The sequence below is a fragment of the Phalangium opilio genome, unplaced genomic scaffold (genome assembly GCF_054372755.1).
Source record: "Phalangium opilio isolate 3A_F unplaced genomic scaffold, DU_Popi_V2 ptg000113l_1, whole genome shotgun sequence".
Lineage (NCBI taxonomy): Eukaryota > Metazoa > Arthropoda > Arachnida > Opiliones > Phalangiidae > Phalangium > Phalangium opilio.
In genome coordinates this window covers 5,097,518-5,118,112 of record NW_028324209.1, presented here as the reverse complement: position 1 = coordinate 5,118,112, position 20,595 = coordinate 5,097,518, and the positions used below count along the sequence as shown (strand labels likewise).

General features: G+C 35.9%; 1 protein-coding gene across 5 annotated transcripts in view; it reads right to left on the bottom strand.

Annotated features, from left to right (window-relative positions):
• Window positions 1-20,595, bottom strand: part of LOC149623486 (protein slit-like) — a 327,465-nt gene that overhangs the window by 50,917 nt on the left and 255,953 nt on the right. For all 5 annotated transcript variants that reach the window (XM_089852459.1, XM_089852458.1, XM_089852457.1 and 2 more), the window contains one exon: window positions 806-877. In XM_089852459.1, the coding sequence (XP_089708585.1) occupies window positions 806-877 (72 nt within the window). The remainder of the gene's footprint in view (window positions 1-805; window positions 878-20,595) is intronic.

Sequence of the window (20,595 nt, the reverse complement as noted above, 5' to 3'; positions counted from 1 at the left end):
TGACTTTTGATATGGGGAAGAATTTTACGCTTAATACACACCCTATCTATTTGGTGCCAAAAAGACCTTAAAAAAGGAGAAGCAGGTGGATAAACTAAGGATTTAATTGAATATGGTATGCTGCGACTACTGTCCAGTGTAAGGTTAGCGATTTGATTAGTCAAGGAATTTCGTCTCAACTTCAGAGGTTTTATGAACTCAGGAGGTAGACATTGCGTCTGTAACAAGAGTTTAGTTCACCAAAAGGGGATAAAAGAAGGATGGCACTCTGTATCCTCTTAATACTTTTGTTACGTAACATGATTCTTCCCAGGCTCATGCACCCTTCTTGTTTGCTCTCCTCCTCATCAAACTTCAGATGGGCATCTCACCGTGGGTGAATTCTATAACTCTTGGGTACTAAATCCTTTGCAATCAACCCAAAAACGTAGTCTTGACATGGGACAAAATCCACAAGCGCGCCTTAGCAAATAGTTAAACGCTATTTATCATCAGGTATGTGAATCGGTTTAGCAACCTTGCTCAAAATGTTCCAATGTTGGGAAAAATCATGTTACAATTAACCCGCTTTGTGGTACACTTCTCTCGAAGAGAATAATTATTAACTTCTGTTTCCCGTTATTATTGTCCCTAATCATAAAACTAGAACGTCAAACCGATTTCCAAACATTCTATAAACCAAGAGAGAATAAGGCATATAGTAGGATAAGGTGGTACTTGCTACTCCTTTTCCGTAGTCACTTTGATGAACGTTAGACAAGCGAATGAAGAAGAATAGATTGTATTAAACGTCAATTTAACTTACAAGTTTTTTAAGAGAGGCGTTCCCTTGAGAGTTTTCTTTCCGATTACCGTCAACTTGTTGTGACTCAAATCTCTGTAAAGAAAAGAAACAAGAAAAATATTTGAAGACGTGAGAATAAATTACTTGATTCGGAGGTGCTACATAATTTTAGCCCTAGAGGTACGCGATTTACAAAATAATGCTAATATATTCTACAATAATATCGTATTTAAGGATGGGCTGGACTTGTATGCTTTGTAAAGTTCTCTAATTTCAAACAACTTTCGTTAGAAGTAGATAAATCCGAAGTATCGTATTTACAAGTCAAATTTAAATGATTTGGGATCTCTGATTGGTTACAGAAATTTTGAAGGTTCGCAATAAAAGCCTCTGAAACAGAGAAAGCATAGAACTATGGTCAGTAGCCCTATCTTGAACCACTTTTTAATTGTTTTATTTTTTTAGGAAGTCAGATATTTCATTACCAAATACGTTGCTGAAGTGAACAAGCAGACCAATAAAAAGTTTGAACTATTGCCTATGACCAGCTAGGACGCATGCTTTTCCAGCAAAATGGGTTTTAGTAAAGGTAGGTAACAGTTCTAACCTAGAACACTCAGTCCTAAAATGGAACACCCCCTACCTGAATTGGCATACTAATTCCTAATTTGGAACACCCAAATATGAACGCCCGAAATTTAGGTTTAAGTTCCTATAATTCCATATTAGCACAATACCATTTCATGTATTTCACGCAATTACATGAAAAATCTTTGCAATTTCGTAACGTGGCCAAAAAGTATGCAAATTTCTCTAAGGCGGCATTTTATAAAGCAACAAAAGTCCCAAAAAAAACATCCACATCGCAAAATAAATAAGAATGTTTACTCAAAACGGTGCGAGCTATGGCAAAAATTCTCTTTTATTCGTATAGGTAATCGGGTATTCTGGTTAAATTTCGGACCGGGTTGGAATTCATTTTAGAGGTCTCGTCTCTTCCTTATTATGACTGCGCGAAAACGGGCCGTTTGAAATGCAAATGAACGAACGGAGGAAAAGAGGGATTCGTTGAAAGGTGGTTTGCTTTAACGCGGAGTTGCGTGGAAGGCGAGGGAAAAAGAAATATGAATTATTAGCCGTAATTATAATTAAACAAATGCGCCAAAAAGGAACCCCGAGTAATTTATTCATTCGCGCGAGGTTTCACGTAGACGAAATTACCGTCATCAGTATAAAAGTTAAGGTACTTAAGAAGAAATAAGATATTCTGATGACCCCTAACCGGTCGTCATTTCATTTCATAACGGGAAGTATGACATGCAGTTACAAAATTTCTAAAAACAATTTACGTTCATTTTATTTTCGTTTCTTGGGGTAGATAAATAAATAGAGCTACTTTAGTCATTTTTGGTATTAATTCAACTAAATTACGGTCAACTTCGTTAATGAAACATTGAGAATCTATATTCCACCGTTAAAATGCTAAGTACTCCATCACTTCACAAGTGTTATACAGGGTGTTTGTGAAAAGTCCATCAATAATGAAAGGGCGTATTTATTGGGCCATTTTGAGTCGAAAATGTTCTATGACATTTTGCCGTCCGAGCCACCGTTTTCGAGTTATGATTTGAATATTTTAGGGATGACCCCTTCATTAAATTAGCGCTGTCTTTCAATTTCTTAATTAAATTTAAGGGGTCATCCGTAAATTACTCCAATCATAACTTGAAAACAGTGGCCCGAACGGAAAAATGTCATAGAACATTTTCGACTCAAAATGGCCCAATAAATACGCCCTTTCATTATTGATGGACCTTTCACAAACACCCTGTATAATCTAAATGAATCGCAAAATTATTGGGACACGAATGGATAATTGGAAATTCATTTTTCGCAACTAAAAATTTCATAAGCACAAGATACTTAATACCCGTCCCCCATTCTACAAGAAAAAATAAAAAAGAAAACCCCTATGATACTTAATGAATTTCCTACAGGGGGGGGGGGCACCGACGCTCCAACAAACTAGACAACACACCTAATCCAGTCGCAACCGAAAAAAAAACTCGCTTCTCAACACACTAAATAAGACGGTCGTCTGTTAACCCCTTTAACATTAAGAAGCCTTGTAATTTTCTTCCACTCCCTTCATGCCTCCTCTTCTCCAACTTCATAATTTTAGTTTCTCGCAGCCGAAAATCGTCTCTTCGTGATTTAAAAATCTTCTCGGAGCGCGTCAAAAATTCCACTTACTTCCTACCCCTTTGAGTCCCCCCTCCCCCGAATATACCCCTGTTAATTCGTTAAGTATATTACATAAACTTAGCTACCATTATCCAGAACATGAATCATACCTACAATGGGCCAGTTTAAACCCAGAGAAGAGAAAAAAGTTCTTGAAAAAGGAATTTATAAAATATATTTTTTCTTATTACTATCGTGGACTCTAGGGGATGATAGAGAAAAATAATTCAATGTCACGATTGCAGGCAAACTCCTAAGGCCGCTAGCTCTTTTTACCTCTCCGTGTGACGTAGTCCAGGAGAGGTTCTGTAACGGCCGTGTCTGTGTGTGTGTCTGTCTGTGTGTGTGTCTGTCTGTGTGTCTGTCTGTCTGTCCGTTGTTACACCCACGTGACCGCGTTCGCAGTTTGCGTATCGGAGCAAACGTGTTCGCCATTTCCGAACTGCTTTCACAGTCACGGAAATGGCTCCTCTACTTGAGTTCTCACACCACCATCTTCTGGTCTTTGTCCATCCCACACGGACACCAGTCTGTTCTTACTGGCTTCTAATCACCACCATCTTCTGCTCTTTGTCAATCCCACATTGACACCAGTCTGCACTTACACTGGCTTCTAACACCACCATCCACTGGTCTTCCGTCTATTCCACATAGACACCAATCTGTATCATTGGCTTCTACTCCATTATCATCGTTTGGTTTTAGGATATACGCGGCGATCAGCTAGGGTTACGAGAAACGTCTAGCCTCCCTAAAGGTGGATTCGCAAAGGCGCTGAAACCACTCAAAAAGCGTAAAGCTGAAGCTGAAGCTGAAAAAAACTGAGCGCTTTTTTTTCCAAAAAAAAAGTTTCATCTTCAAAAACCAGTTTAAGCTTCGCGCTGTACCTTTCGCAAAGCAGCAGTTTATATTAACAACCGCTAGGGATTCATCACAAAAATATAGAAATAAAATGACGTCGGTGAATCGGAACTTGTTGCTGTTATTATTATTAAAAAAGAAATTATTACTTTTGAAACGAAAAAGACGAACCCAAAACCTTTTGCGGAAAAAGCACCGTTGGTGGGTTCATCCCATCTGGAAAAACAGAAAAACTGAAGGAGATTATCAAATGATAAGCCTTGGCTGTTAATGGGGAAAAATAGATGAGTGGCTAAATGTGCGCATGTTTTGGTTATTATCAAGGTTTATCAACTGAGTAAATTTCTCCCTTTTCCAAAATATTACTGAATTGGATATGTTTTAACCTGAAATTATTGCTACTTTTCCAATTTATTCTAATTAGATTGTTTATTGTAACCTCTTTCCACAATATTGTTATTTTATCTCATTTCTATCCTTTTTGCTATTTTCTTCTCTCAAATATTTTTCGCTGTTTGTTATCGTTTTCTTGTTTAATTAATTATTTCACAGAAAACATTTTCAAGATAACGAGACACGATATTCACCGTTTTAAAATACCCGCGTAAATAATTTCAAAACCGTCACCCCAGTGCCCCCTTTTTTGATTGGCTCTTGGCATCACGTGGTACGGCGCTGAAGCTGAAAGATCAACCTCGGTTTGATCTTGGCTGAAACTTAAAATCAGCCTGCTTTCAGCGTTTGCTTTGCGCTTCAGCTTTAAAAAACCAGTTTTTGCCTCTTTGCGAAAGAGTCCGCTGAAACTGATTTTTTCATTCAGCTTTCAGTTTCGACTTTCAGCTTCAGCTTTCAGCGCCTTTGCGAATCCACCTTAAGGTGGGATCGCCACCAAAGGTTTTCGCAATTGCGCTTTTTCCTTACTATTATAATGGAAACGAATCGTATATATACCCCAAATTTGAAAAAAGCGGGCAAGAGGGGTACCCTTAACTTTAAACGTCAATATTAGCAAAGTTTGAGAAGATAATAGGTATAACTTTATTTTAAACGATTTAACTATTATTAATGTTAATTATTGAAGATTAAAATAATTAAAAATAATTATATTTATTTAAATATTAAAGATAAACCTCTGGTGCAAAGAGAGAGATTATCATTGCCTCCTATATCTACCAAGGCCCGTGCATGCGATATATTTCCTTCATTGCCTCTTATATCTATCAAGGCCCGTGCATTGTGATATATTTCATTCATTGCCTCCTATATCTATCAAGGCCCGTGCATTGCGATATATTTTTCAAAACAACAACAAAAATGGGAAACCCCAACTCAGAAACATAATAACGTTTTCATTGGATACTTTAAGTTTATATAATCTTCTTGACACGGAGAGGTAATATTTTGGTTTTCCCAACTTGTTTTTCCCAGCTTCTTACAAGTTGAACGACCCGCTTCCAAGCGCTTTTTATTCGGTATACTGCAAGCGCAAATTGATTCATTTTGTCCACGAATATGTAGCGAAATTATAGATAGTTAATCTAAATTTCAGGTCTACTAAACAATTTTGGTCTTGACGTTACTAACCCAAATTTGGTTGAGTTTGCGATGCATTTACAATTAAATTTAGCGTAACCAGAATAACCTATAATGCATCTGACGTAGGTGTCCATAGTATCGACATTGTCAACATCTTTCTAATTGATGTATTCATCTATATCTGACTGACTGATCGACTGACTGATAATCAACGCCCAGCCCAAACCGCTTGCCCTTGAAGGGTGAAAATTAAAATTTTCAGGAATGTTACTCATAAGTAGTAGGCGCGTACTACGAAAGATTTTTCCAATCCACCGCCATCTTAATAGATGGTGCCCAAAAATGTAAAACATCTACTGTATGCAATAAAGTTCGCGCGTTTCAACCGATTTCGCAAATATTTAGTACACTGGTTTCCCTTAACCTATAGACGGGCTGAATGGTCTTTTGGGTTCTATTTGTTGCCATCTTTTAAATGGCGGCCAAAAACTTAAAAAACCCTTCTTTATGGAATAATGTCAGCATGAAAAGTAATATAAAATGTCCCGACAGGCCGACGGGCAACACCGAGTGCCTTCGCTCCTTGGGTGCTAAAAATATATCGTCAGTAAAATCTACCCATTTTTAATAACATTTGATGGAAGTTCTTATTACACGCGAGCGACGCCGCGGGTAACAGCTAGTTATTTTGTATGCTCTTTCGATAAACAGAAGAAACAATTCTCGCCCAAAGCATCCTTTAAAACGTTTATCATCCAAATCGGAATTGCATAAAGACATGGTCCACTGATCTCCTTGAACGGTATATTTTATTGATTTAACGGGCATGACCGTTGGATATTCAAGGAACAATTGAATCAATTCAGGGATAGGGGCATGAGAAGCTACCGGAATTTTTGCCTTTTTTTATTTGTGGTTTTGTTGGTTTGTGGTTTTTTTTAAGGGTTTTTTCCGAGATGATGGCACAAGTTAACAAGATGGCCCAAGGGCTGGGCCTTAATAGTAATTTTACACGGCTCACGTGACCCCCCGTATAGTTGACAACTAAAAACATTTCTGAAACACAATCGTGTATCCCTTTAATTTCTAATAACGTCACATTTCAAATAATATTAATGAAACTAAATTGTGCACCCCACTAAAGTATAATTTTTAAAAACCATACGAATCAAATAATGTATTTAAACAAAATCCTGGATCCCCTAAACCAGAAATCACTATGACCGTAAAGCGTCCCCTCTATTTTACGAAACCTAACCTAACCATCCAGCATAATCTCTGATGTATCACGCGCACAAAGTGCAGTAGTGCACGAAAATTATCATCTTGTTTCCCTTCACTCAAAAAAGCCCGCGAGATTTAAACTACCTTTCTTTCCTCTCTCTCCGAGCGGGATGCCCCCTCTCCCTCTTCCCCCTCTCACTAATACACGGCTCACGTGACCCCCCGTATAGTTGATTTCCAATAAATCGTACAACTAAAAACATTTCTGAAACACAATCGTGTATCCCTTTAATTTCTAATAACGTCACATTTCAAATAATATTAATGAAACTAAATTGTGCACCCCACTAAAGTATAATTTTTAAAAACCATACGAATCAAATAATGTATTTAAACAAAATCCTGGATCCCCTAAACCAGAAATCACTATGACCGTAAAGCGTCCCCTCTATTTTACGAAACCTAACCTAACCATCCAGCATAATCTCTGATGTATCACGCGCACAAAGTGCAGTAGTTCACGAAAATTATCATCTTGTTTCCCTTCACTCAAAAAAGCCAACGTCACATTTCAAATAATATTAATGAAACTAAATTGTGCACCCCACTAAAGTATAATTTTAAAAAACCATACGAATCAAATAATGTATTTAAACAAAATCCTGGATCCCCTAAACCAGAAATCACTATGACCGTAAAGCGTCCCCTCTATTTTACGAAACCTAACCTAACCATCCAGCATAATCTCTGATGTATCACGCGCACAAAGTGCAGTAGTGCACGAAAATTATCATCTTGTTTCCCGCGAGATTTAAACTACCTTTCTTTCCTCTCTCTCCGAGCGGGATGCCCCCTCTCCCTCTTCCCCTTCTCACTAATATACCAGGCAGGCAGTTCTCTCTCTACGCGGAGCTTCGTATCGCCACCGCGTACGCTAGCGATCTCTCTCTCTCATCGTAAGCGTACGTTTCGCGGACGCGACCGGTTTCCCTCTCTCTCTCATCGTAAGCGTTCGTTTCGCGGACGCGTCCGGGACAGGGACAGGGACAGGGGTTTTGGTGCCGTTTCTTAAATTTTACCGTAATTAAAATTACGTGTAAAATTAAAAAGAGAAGGAGAGCGAGGTTGAAATCCCATTGGTACCTACATCTTTAAATTTCACGTTGAAATGTTGCCCCATTTATCGCTTGACAATTTTTATCGAGTTCTGTTTCGTTACTTATTTAAGGGGAAGTGCCACTAACTCGCGGTAAAAAAAGAATTAAATTAGTTTTCAAAATTAAATATTCAAAAGATAAAATTTACGATACGTGCCATAATGGGCTCCCAGGAAGAACCACTTTTTAACATAGCCCTTTCTACATTACTTTTAAATAATTGTTTAATTGGCCCTCGAATGAAATGAAATCTTTTGAAAAGTGCAATAATTAAGAAATTAAATTATAATTCCAATTTAAATCAAACTTACTCTAACCTTGGGTATATAATTTCGACCAATTTTCTTAAACCATTCATAAGAAATGTAACGTAAAAGCGACCGCCAGCCACATCCGGTATAATTACACAACTTTAATAACCGATTTTAATCCAATAGAGAAAGAAAAGTCGCTAAAAATTCCATCACATCTTAAGCGCAATAACCACGTTTATTTCGCCGCGAGTGTTTACATCGTTGTATAAAGGCGCCTAGCTTATTCCTTGGTGCATTTTAAGACTGGCATTTTGGCTATTTCTTTAGGGGTTAATCATTTAATTATACTGTCAATAAATCAAATTAATACCCAGTGTCGAACAGATCATATAGATGGTACCTATTTTCACGGTGAGGGTTAAAATTAGCGCCTTAAGCTATAACCGAGCGTTAGTTTAAAAAACCAAGAACGTGCTTGTGTAACTTAGTCCTTTCAGACCCATTTCAAATACGTAAGTTACGTAACAACTTTAAGTACGATTTAATTTTATAATAAATGGCAAATTATGTTGGAAAAATGATTCCCAAGAATAGAAAGAGTTAGGTTGGGGGACGAGCTAATTAATGATTCGCGGCCATATTGGTGGTCTCTATGCGGAAGGAAAGCTGAAGTCCACCAATATGGCTGCCAGAATCGCGGTAAGATTTAGTAGTGCGTAACGTACTACCCTTCGAAACTGAAAGCTATCTATTTTCGACTACGTAAAATAGATTTCAACTTAAGTCCAATTCTTTAAAGTCATACTTAATGTTATAGAGTTACCTAACGTTTCAACGTAATTACAATAGGTTTAATTTAAAACTCTGCTAACAAAACTTACAAAACCATTTCCACCACGCTATCCCCGCTATAACTGAATGCAACATGAAAATTCACTTATTACTCAATAAAAATACAGGTTTTTCTATGGATAATTTTGACCTTTCAAGGCTGTTACAACCCTTAGTAAAAATCGTGTTCCAATTTTATTCAAGGGTAAATGGATTGATCAAAAACCCTTCAGGCCATCTTTTTTTCTTCATCTTCTTTTATCTTCGAATATTTCGGATAAACAAGACAAATTATTGTTATTTAGTAGTAAAAGCTACGTGTGTTAGAGCTCGATTCTAAATGTAACACCTTATCATGATGATAATTAAACTTCACAGACTTTTTATGGCTAAAATTATACAAAGCCTCTCTTTCCTAATTATACGAGCCAGGAGCTGGTAGTTGAATGTTTTCTTAAACAGTAGCTTACAAACTGGTTTTTCGTGTATCCAATCTCCACAAACACACAAACACGAACTTACTAACAAAGTTCTCCCATCTTATAAGCTACGTAGTGTTAATATAAGCACACACGTAGATAAAAATGTATTGAAATATTTAGTTTTTTAAAATATTTGAGGTAAATTTTACGGGTATTATCTTGATCATATATATACCGAAACAGGACTTAAATAGGTTCGAAATTTACCAGAGGTTCAAAATTTTCGAATTTTTTTAGGGTTGTTTCTTTGTTTAACAGGTTTGTTTGGGTCGGTAAATGTTAAGAAAAAAATATATACAAGTACTTAACAATACGTGACTGACCTTCAATTAATAATTTTTTGTGGGATGAAAATTAATCGTGATTAGTTGTAACAATGCTCAAACAAACCGCGGGAATATTGGGGAGGGAAAACCTGAAAAATTAAAGTCTAATGCTATCTTTGAACGTTTTCAAGTCATTTATAGGTTTATTGTGTTTAATTTTATAAATTAAAGTCAGTTTATAGCAGAGGACATATTAAATTTACTGAAGGAAGGTGTTTCGTTGAAATGTCCAACCATGAATAATCAAAATATACCAAGAATTTGGGGTTTTCTCTCATTTTTGGAGATGGAAAAATCGAGGGGGCATACGCTCTGGACCTGAGTTCAAAAGAGTTCAGCTTTGAAAGTGCATTGAGTTCAAATCCTTCGGAAGTAATCGGAACTCACAGTTCAGCTTTGACAGTACATTGAGTTCAAGTCATATTGTACACCTGAGTTCTCAAGTGTCTACCCCCTCGGGAAAAATCTTAAAGATCGGACATCGGAGGGAATCTTTTAAAATCTAACTAACGCTCAAGATAAAGAATTCTGCGAATAAAAAAAATCCATCTTAAAGTTCCGAACCACAAATAACCAACCCTTTAAATTGGATCCCCATTTAATAAAGTAAAAAGAAAGAAAAAATTTGAAGACATTTCCACATTTTCTTTTCGAAGCTATCAAAGGAATCGTGTTCAAACGTTTTGAAGGGCATGCTCAAATTGAATTTTTTTTAAATAAAATCGCTAGCGAAAGTTATTTTCAATTTCAACCCCAAAATGGCAGAAAAAGCGTAGGCTTCTTATTTTTTTTTTTGTACGAAAAAAGACCAAAAACGGCGATTATAGATATAAAATATCTAGCGCGGAGCATTTTGAACTACCTCGGCCCGTTTTCCCCATTTAAAAATCAACCTCAGATATCCTTTAAAAGCGAGCGACCATCTGCATTAACGATAATGATAAATGAAATCAATTTCCAAAAGCCTTTTCCCCGGGAAAACCCCTTTATTTTAAAAGGGCTCCCTAAAGATTGCAAAGATTGCCTATAGCGACGAAGAAGCAGTTGAAACAAAGTTATCAAAGATCATGAAGTCATGTTAAACATCTTGAACCACCGGATAACCCAAAGTATTTGTCTACATTCTGACCCCACGTGATGGCGATCCTTAAACCGTTTTCTGTAAGCCTTAATCCCTAAAGCTCCGCTTCACGTAGGCAAAAATATCTAAATATATTACAAGAATTACAAAATTATCTTCCATTTTTGATTAGCGTTTAAATTTCAAAAGTTCAAACGTCCCAAAATTTTTCAATTGCCCTGCGCAAGGGATCCAAAATTGATTACCTAACCTGAGTTCGATAACTTTAGATTTATCAATTTCAGGTTAGGGTCAAATGGGAAAAAGGGGTTTGGCGGTGGGGGGGGGGAAGCAGAGAAAGAGGCATTTGATTCTTGGGCTACGGCGACAAAATGTCTTAAAGAGGGAGTCAACCCGATTAATACATTAACATAGTTGTGGCCACATTTGATAATTTATGATGCTTGACTTTCCCATTTTGGTTTAAGATTAAGAAGCAGGGAGGGAAGAGCAATTGAAAGGGGCAATGGAAATGAGGCTCGAAAGGATCGACCAATTAATATTGAAAAATTAAAAAGATAGCGGTGAAATCGATAAGGTTTTTTTAGGGTTCGGAATAGGCAAAGATGAAACTAATGCCATGATGATTACGTATACGTGAGAATGGCAAGAACATTTCCCTAAAACGAACATTATTTATTAGCGACTGATATTCTCGGTTTTCATTACAATAAAATACTTGGATACTTCGCTCGGCCACCTCATAGCGCGTAAGTTTAAGCATTAAACATATTTTCGAGGGGGTAACCACTCGTGTACAAAATTTTGGAGGTTAGAAAGAAAGCTTTAAGTTAAAGTTTACTAAACTTAAAACTTTCAGAAACCCACACCTTAATTACTATGAAAACGGAATTATATTAAAATTTATATGAATTTGGTTCAAGAAAATTATAAGATGGTACTTAACTTCAGAAGGTATCTACTAAATATTCGAATAAGCTTCAAAAGAATTTTTATTTTATTTTTCCCCCATTTTCCTGCAACTTTACTCACTCTTCATTAAACATTCTATTTCGTAGGTCCTTTACTACTAAACCATAATAAATGCAGTAGCAACTAGAATTGACCTTATTATTCGAGTCTTTGAAGCTAGATTCCCGAATGATTTTAAAAGAGATCCGTGGAATATCGGTGAAACTATACGATGACACTTCAAAACCACCTTTGAAATTTATATCTTAGCCTTATTACATAAACCCGAAAAGGATGGTCGGAGATTAAACGCGGGATCTAGAAGGAGAGAGTGGGAGGGGTGGCATTTAAAGGAGTATGAAAAGCGCTTCATTCATCACTGGAATCGTATTTTTCACGGATTTTAAGCATGCGATAACGATATTTATATGAGATGATATGTTTTAAAAGCCCGCTACTATATTATAACGTTACGTATAGAGAGACTTCTCCAGCCAAGGCTTAGTGAAATTTAGGCCTTGGTCATATTCAATAAATTTACGTTTTGTACAGCGTCCAAAAGATCAGATGTACACTAAATCGTCAAGATTCTATCAAATAGTCGAGGACAGCATGACGGAAGAATACAGACCTATGAAGTTTTGGTGTACGAATAGAAATTCATTTCACTATCAATTATTGTCAAAAATGAGTAATTAGATATAATCAGGGATAGATTTAATTTTAGAAGTAGGAATGGAGATCGGGCGCGTCAAAGTCCCGGACCCCTTCCACGGGACAGAGGGGTATGAAAGAAGAGGCGGGTCATAGCAACAGAGGTGAAAAGGAATTACGTATTTTTCGCCGTCCCCATCAGCAACGTCATCAAAACGTACTTTAACTGAGCCAATAAGATAATATAAACTTTTCGTTACGCGTTGGAGGGAGGGGCTCTATACTGGGCTATGAGTCGGACTGAAGTAAATACTAACCGCGTTCTCCATTCCTACTTCTAAAATTAAATCTATCCCTGATATAATACAAAATAAGGGAAAACACTTGAAAATTTAAAGTATGCCATCTAGGAGAATTTATAACGTTACGTCACTCCACTATACAAGCTCAAAGAATTACGCGCTAAAGAATTAATTTGTAGATCATTTCACAAGAACAACAACAACAATGAAAGGACGTTTTAGAACAGCTATGGCAACGGTAATGCCAATAGACCCACACCACAATCCCTAATTAGAACGTGTGTCAGCATTGGAGTAATTGTTGTCCTATCAGTTCTCATATAGCTAAGAGTGCGTACGTGTTGTTGACATTGATTACTCGTTTTCGGGCTCAAATGAGAGGTATTTTAAAGGTTTAGAAAGATTTAGAAAAATAACGAGGGCTTGTTCAAATTTCAAAAGCATATGGCATTGTTCTTCTCGAAACATTAACTTCCCGGGGAGAGGTATAATATATAGGAATAAACGACGCGTAAATATGTTTTGAAAGATCTGAAATTTCAGGCCTTGAAAAGTCAATAAATGTGGATTTGATAGGGAAAAATAGTGATGATATACACTTTGCATATACATAAAATGGGATCAATGCTTTTACATCTAAACAAAGCCTTATAAATGTCAGGTCCCCAAAATGCTTTGAAGGTTAAAGGTCAAAAAGGATGAGAATCTATACCTTAGTCTAACTAATTCCTTTCGAAATTATAAATTAGGTAATTAAAAATTTATATTAACTTTCAAACACAGCACGGTCGAGTTAAGCGCCGGAAATATCTTCGATAGAGTAAAATAAAGTTCTTATGATTAAGTAATCACCTTTAATTAATGTATTAGTATTCTGAAAACGAAGAAAATGGCGAATACCTCTAACTAGAAACTCGTTAGACCTAAATGATAGTCATTTTCCGCTGAAGGTAATTACGAGCTCTGAAGATTGGTTACACAGAATTTCGCGGAAATACGCAATAAGGAGGTTAATATTAGCAACCCTCAATACTGACAAAGTTTTAAGTCGTGACTCAGTCCAAAAAGTACTGTAAGTTCCTTCATTAGTAACAAAACAACGATAAGTACGTGTCTTAATATTGATTTAAACATAAGTTCATAAAGTACGTTCCATAAGTTTGTCACTGGTTACTGAGAGCTTCTCATGAAGTGACGTAAGTGATAGGTTGCCTGGTGAGGTGCTGTCAAAGGCTTAGTACAGACTAAATATAGGAATTTGGACTGCAATACCGAGTTTAGTGAATCATACAATCTTATGATTTAAATGATAACTCCAAGTAGAACGAGTTGTCACTGAAATAACAGTATCAAGACAAACTTAAAGAAGATATGTTACCAACGTTTCCTTGCAAATCAATTTGGCAAAAACGATATTATCTTATTAAGGCCACAAAGCAACCCCTCGGAAAATGACTACTTTTAAAAATCTATTAAGATTTTTTGGATCAGGATACTTATCTATATTAAAGCGTGTGTAAACACGAACAAAGTACACAAGGCAAAATAATAGAGCGTCCTCACGATCAAGATCAGTTTGCAAGGACTACTTTCATTCCTATGACGTTTAACATTACGTGTCAATCCGTACCAGCGTTCATTAGTTTGTGCAAACTGTTCTTGAACAAAGTTTAGTAAGAAATAATAGGACGGAGGGCAGGTAAGAATTATGAAATTTTAACGAGAATGATGACAAGAAATCGCCCAAGGGATATTTGAAATATTTTCTGCCGGTATATTAGCATTTTGTTTCAAACCGCGATTTCCCCATCAGTTTCTGAAAATATTGCCGGCAGTTTTTATGAAATTTCGGTGTAAAACAGCCCGAGAATTTAAATTACGCCTAAAAAATACCAGTTTTATGGAATTCATACTTGAGAAGTTTAAGTTTGACTGAATTCTTCTGTTGGTACGTTTGTTTTACCCAATAAAAAGATATTTTTATATCATCGAATGCTATACCGAAAACAGACCATATTAAGCTTTATCATAAGTTTGAATCCATAACTATGACACTATCTAATTTTCGTAATACTTCAGACTTACTGAGAGCTAGTACGAGAACCGTCAAGCTCGGATTGACTACACTCGGTTAATTTTGCAGTCCATCTTTCTATTTAGTCTGCATTACTAAACCTGTGACAGCGCCTCACCAGGCGTCGCTTTACCTACGTCACATCATTACAAGCTTTCAGTAACCAGTGACAAACTTATGGTACATACCGTACGAACGTAAGGCTTTATCAATGTTCAAAATTTAAGATTTTGCTATAATAAAAGTTGATTTGGCTTCAACACTAAGACAAAAATAAGTTTTAAAGAGTTTACGCTCAATTTCAAACCTAATCTAAAACAATTATGGCATCAAGAATACCTTTCGGTCGCTCAAAATCGCAACGTCATACTGTATGCAACTCTGGCGGTTGTAAAACGTGGTAAATACTGGTATGACATTAATATATACTCCTTACTTGTTAACGGATAACAAATGATCTGTCAAATTACACCTTGGTTAAATATGCAAATTAGACGCAACCTCGAGGGCTATTAGCTCAAGATTTGGCCAGAGCCACAAGGCGAACCCGTCATATGACATCCATGCCTAAAATAAGGCTAAAATTTATATATACTTAATCCATTAGTACCCGACTCGCGACTCGTCTTGGAAAGAGCGTAAGATACACATACGCGATTAGAATTAATGAATGGTAATCGCCTAGTGTCAAAAACGTGGACGGGTTTATTTTAATTGGCCAAGTCTAATATAAAAAAAAAAATAAATCGGCAAAAAAAAAGTATGTTTCAACTGCGGGGTATAAGTGCCTACATGATAAATTGCCAAAGGTAGATTTTAGGACATTTTCGTGGGATTTTTTATTTTTACTTCTATTAAAGGTATTGGTACCTCACGTAAATGAAAAAAAAAATACTTTAATCCTTAGGAACCTTAAAATCAACGAGGTTTATTAGTATGAGATTAATAATGGACTTTTTAGATGATACAACTTTTGAACTCATTAAATGAGTGAACTAGTTGGGTCGTGAGAACAGAAGTTGAACAAGTTCAATAACCAAATTAAAAATTGATCACTGACCAAATTTTGCTGACTAAACCTTTTGACCCATCTAGCCGAGTTAAAAGTTTTATCGTCTGAAAAGGCGATATTCGAATATTCATTTAGCATCTAACAATAAAGAACTTGGTTACGAATGTTTTGTTATCTAGAAAGCAGGGCGTTACACGATTGCTTGAAGTCACGAATTTTTAATTTTCCAATCATATACGAATCTATTTTAATTATTAAACTCATTAGGATATATTTCCTTTATGTTTCCTTATGCAAGTCGGTCTTATAATTAGTATAGCAGAATCGATAAAAAAAGTAATTTGATTATTTTCCACTTTAATCTCCCTTAAAGTGATGTTTAATTTCCGAGAATATCTGAACAAATTTTCATTCAAGGGCTTTTGAAGTACCGCGATCATCTTGTTTTTAATTTCGCGGAAAAACAAGTATTTGAACAGCGTACTTAGTGTGTGGTATTGGAAGGTTGGCGCAAAAATAATTAAGTAGGAGTATAGGCAGCTAGAGAGCAATTTTTTTAAGGTTAATTAGAAATTAAATCTTAATTATAATTATTTCCTAATCAGCAGAAAGTTGAAAATGGTGGAGGAGGGGCCTCTTTTACTCGGCTATTGAGTTAGTCCTAACTATAGGGCCCTAGAAACGAAACAAAAAATTTATAAAAACCGGTGCAACAAGTCATCTTATCGTAAATGACATCTCTTTAATGGGACAGGATAATTTGTCAGTTTGTCTCGGATAATTTAGAATGTTTAGGAATTAAAAAGAAACTTTTCAATGAGATATTTTTCGCTTGATAGGTAAGACGAAAATTAATGAGCTTTATTCTATCCCTTTCGTGTATTTCAAAACACGTATATACTAAACAATTCCAGGAAGTTCAAGATGAAAACAGTATTCTCCGATTTACACACAGAGCATTTATGAAAGGTCAGTCAGCAATTATGGGCAGCTGTTTTTGGACTATTTAAGTCGAAAATGTTCTATGACGGGTCCCCGTTTTCAAGTAATGATTGGAGTGTTTTACGGATGATTAAATTAGAAATCATTGTCTTTCAGTTTCTCATGTTAATACTTCTAACGATACGCGATACATTCTACCCCGAATTGAATATATTTATTTATTAGTGCTAAAATTACGTATTTTTCAAGATGCAGGTCTAATTTTTAATCTATATTCCATTTCGTTTCAATCTTATTGAACTCAAAACGTTCCGGCTTTTTTCTGCACATACGTTTTCGGTAAAGTACCTGGCCAATATTGAAACTGCTCCAAAACCACAAATACCAGCCTCAAGAATTTGGAACTATAACCATTTCAGAGGCGCAATGTATCCATCCCTATGTCCCGAGGCCCATTCTACTCTTTCGCAACCTTAGAACGACCCTGTAACTCCATACTTTAGTACTGGAAAAATGGTATTTCTAAGCCTGCAAATTTATATTAGCACATCACATACCCCTGGAGTCCTTGACGAAAAAGGTAATAAAACACTCGTATATTTTCAAGATATCCCCAACAAGAGCGCCAATAATCCTTAAAAATCCAAACTCCAAAATAAAAAATACTTGTGAATCCCATAAATTGAATTTCTATTGCGAATTGCGATTGGAACTTCCCGCTAAGCCTTTTCTAGGATGAAACCCTAGAAGATTTCGATTGAATCCATCCCAATCTAAAATTACAATATTATTAAGTCAACCAAAACATTGTAACTCCATAGGGAGAGTTAGGAGGCATTTTGAACAATACCCTATGAGATGAACCGCATTTTTTCTCAAGAACTGTATAGTGGCAATATTGACTGTTTATGAAAACGAATTTATGAGAGAGTTCCTTATTGGTTCTTCTCAGTTTAAAGCCGGCTATTTTTCTATATACTTCGCTCCATAATTTTAGTGTTTGTATGAACTACGCGGGAAACTGGAAAAAATGCGCGCGAAAACTCAGGGTAGACTACCTTTAACCACGGTTGCATCTGCGGCCCGAAACGTCTTCTGGGAATTTTTCTATGACTGAATGGATAGATGGTAGGTTTTTTCTTTTCTTTCTAAAATAATGTTCTTGGATATATGGAAGTCTTCAATCGAGTAACAATACGCGGATAGATGAGATGGTTCAGAAACTAAGTTATTGGCGAAAGAAACCGATCAAGTGTACTTGAAAATACAAGTACAAGCTGCTGAACGCGGTCTTTGTGACGACGACAAAAACAGTAATCAATCTTAAGGATCTAACTGAGTAAAACACCATGCTTAATTTCTGAAGGAAAGTCGATACATCACCTCAAGTATCTCATTTACTAATCCATCCTCGGTGGTCGGGAGCGCGTGTAGTCTCATACGTTTGAGGATTTAAAAACTCGGCTTTCTCAAAAGTATTCTCATCATGCATCATTTTTTTTTATCTTCTTCTTAAATCCCGAAATGACCTCTGCATTTTCTAGTCTCTTGGCAATATAATATTGCCTCGGCAATATAATATTGCCCACTGGAAGACCTAGTTTTTGCAAGCAAGAAAAAAAAACGTTCGCTGTTTCTTAAAAAGAGTTTGAGAATCGAAGAGTTCTTTTTTTTTCTAAGCTTAGTTGATGGAATACACGTTTTTAATAACGGTCGCTATTTCTTTTTTTTTCCTGAATTCCTTTCAAGGTTTTTTTATTGCAATTGCAAGAATTTATAAGGAATGATATGAAATGACTGAATGGGGGTTTTTTTTTTGCCTTGACTTTTTTTGAGGGGTATAAAAAATATCTAAAATGGTTTTGGGGTTTCAATTTCGAATTCAATAAGAAAGTTTGGTTGAACTTTTGAAATTTATGATATTATGCCTAGAAAGTATTAATACTACTGAATTTTTCCTACTGTTAAATATCTCAGTGTAATTTCAGTTTCAGGAGCTAAATCCGCAGCTCCAATTGGAACTTAAACATGCAGAAACAAGAATCCATAAAAGAGGTTTAAGAATGAATTTAATGGGAATCTTAGCCGAGATCAAGGTACTATCTTGCAACGTCTCTTATTGGTTCTTGATGGAACCGAAATCGTTTCCTATTATTTTTAGCAAAACGTTAAAATTTACCAAAATTGAAACTTGAAGCTATAAGATAACAAGAAAATGGACCCCCATCCCAAGCAAAGCAATTTTCATCAAAATATCCCATTTCCATAGAATTCCAAATATCCCTTCAAATTGGGGTTAACAAGACTCTTCCCCAAAACAAAATTGAATCAAAGTAAGAAAGATTTGCATTTTCTGGGAGAAATAAAACTCTCTAGCAATCTAGCTCAATATCACAAATCATTTGGGGCCTAAGAACACCACCACTTCATTCAATAAACCTAAATCAAAATGAGAGAAGCAAACCCATTTGAAGGACCGTGGTCCCAAGAAAACTATTTTTTGCATTTCATCAGCCGGACCACCAACTTAAATAAAAAGTATGAACACCCAAAGTTTCCCAGGGTTTATAATGAAATTTAAAATACCGTATACTTTATTTTATAGTGCAGGGAGGAGATAGAAAATCAAGTTTTTGATTCCAGTCTCTCAAGATAGAACCAATTATTAATATCCCCCCGACGTCAGACTAGAAGAAGAAGGGGGCAAACGTAAAACATGTCCCCCAAAACAAGAATAAAATAATTTTTTTATTATTATTATTTTTTAAATAAGATTCTTTCGACTCATTTCCTAACGCTTACATCGTTTCAATAAGAATTTTTTTTTTCTCTCTTCAAATCTTTCCGCTTCTTTTTCTCGTAAAAAAACATGAAGAAAAGAATAAATCGAGAAGAAGAAAATGCTAACGTAAGAAAACTATTTTAGAGGAACCTGATATGATAGGATCTCCAAGAATGATACTTACACTTTCAGAAATAAATTATTTCGAAATTATCGAATACAAAGCCCAGATTCAAAATCAGGAATACTTGGAATCCTTAAGAAGTCATAGACCCCATGCAAACATTTGATGGAAGATAAAGGGAAGGGCTTAAAATAGCTAGCTCCTCCTTCCTCGCGTTTCATTGGTTATTCAGGAATATAGGACAACCGTCGAATCGTTAACACAACGCAAAAGGTCGTTGTTTACATTCGGGTTAGGTACGTAACTTACGTCATTTGGCTTCTAAGTTCAAGTACATTAGGTGTGATGTCAGAGGTGACGGTTTCTAAACACCCACCCCTTTAGTTCAAACAGAAAGTCTTAGAAAATTGCAAGTTAAAGATTCCAAATAGAAGGAATCTCTGTATTCTAGACAAAATGAATATTCTTGTGTTTTCAAATCTCGAGACATCTTAAGTCAGTAATTTTTACAATCTGAAAAAGCGAACAGCTTGCGGGTAAACAGTTATTTAATTTCCCTGGGATGTCGGCTGCACCAAGAACGTAAGAGTACAGCGGGAAACACGTTTACTAGGGGCAAAGGAAATATACAAAGCTCCTTTAGAAATTGGCTTCGCTAAAGATATTGATTGCGTTATCAAACTGACTCTCGTTATCTTACGAATCTTCGAGTTAAACTATTTCTATGCTTTCCTGGATTTGGAAGAAGAAAAAAAATTAGATAGAAAGATCTAGGAATTTTTCGACTTCCTTTTTTACAATCCTATTTTTATTTTGTATTACTTTTTTAGGCTTAAGGTCTTTATTGATGTGAAATAGCTTTTCCGAGGACGTGTCTTCTACTGCACACATTTTTTTATATCATTCTGACTTTAAATTTAAAGGCTTTTTTTCTGGCAGTTGTACCAGGAAGTTTTGGAGACTTTTGCTCGGAC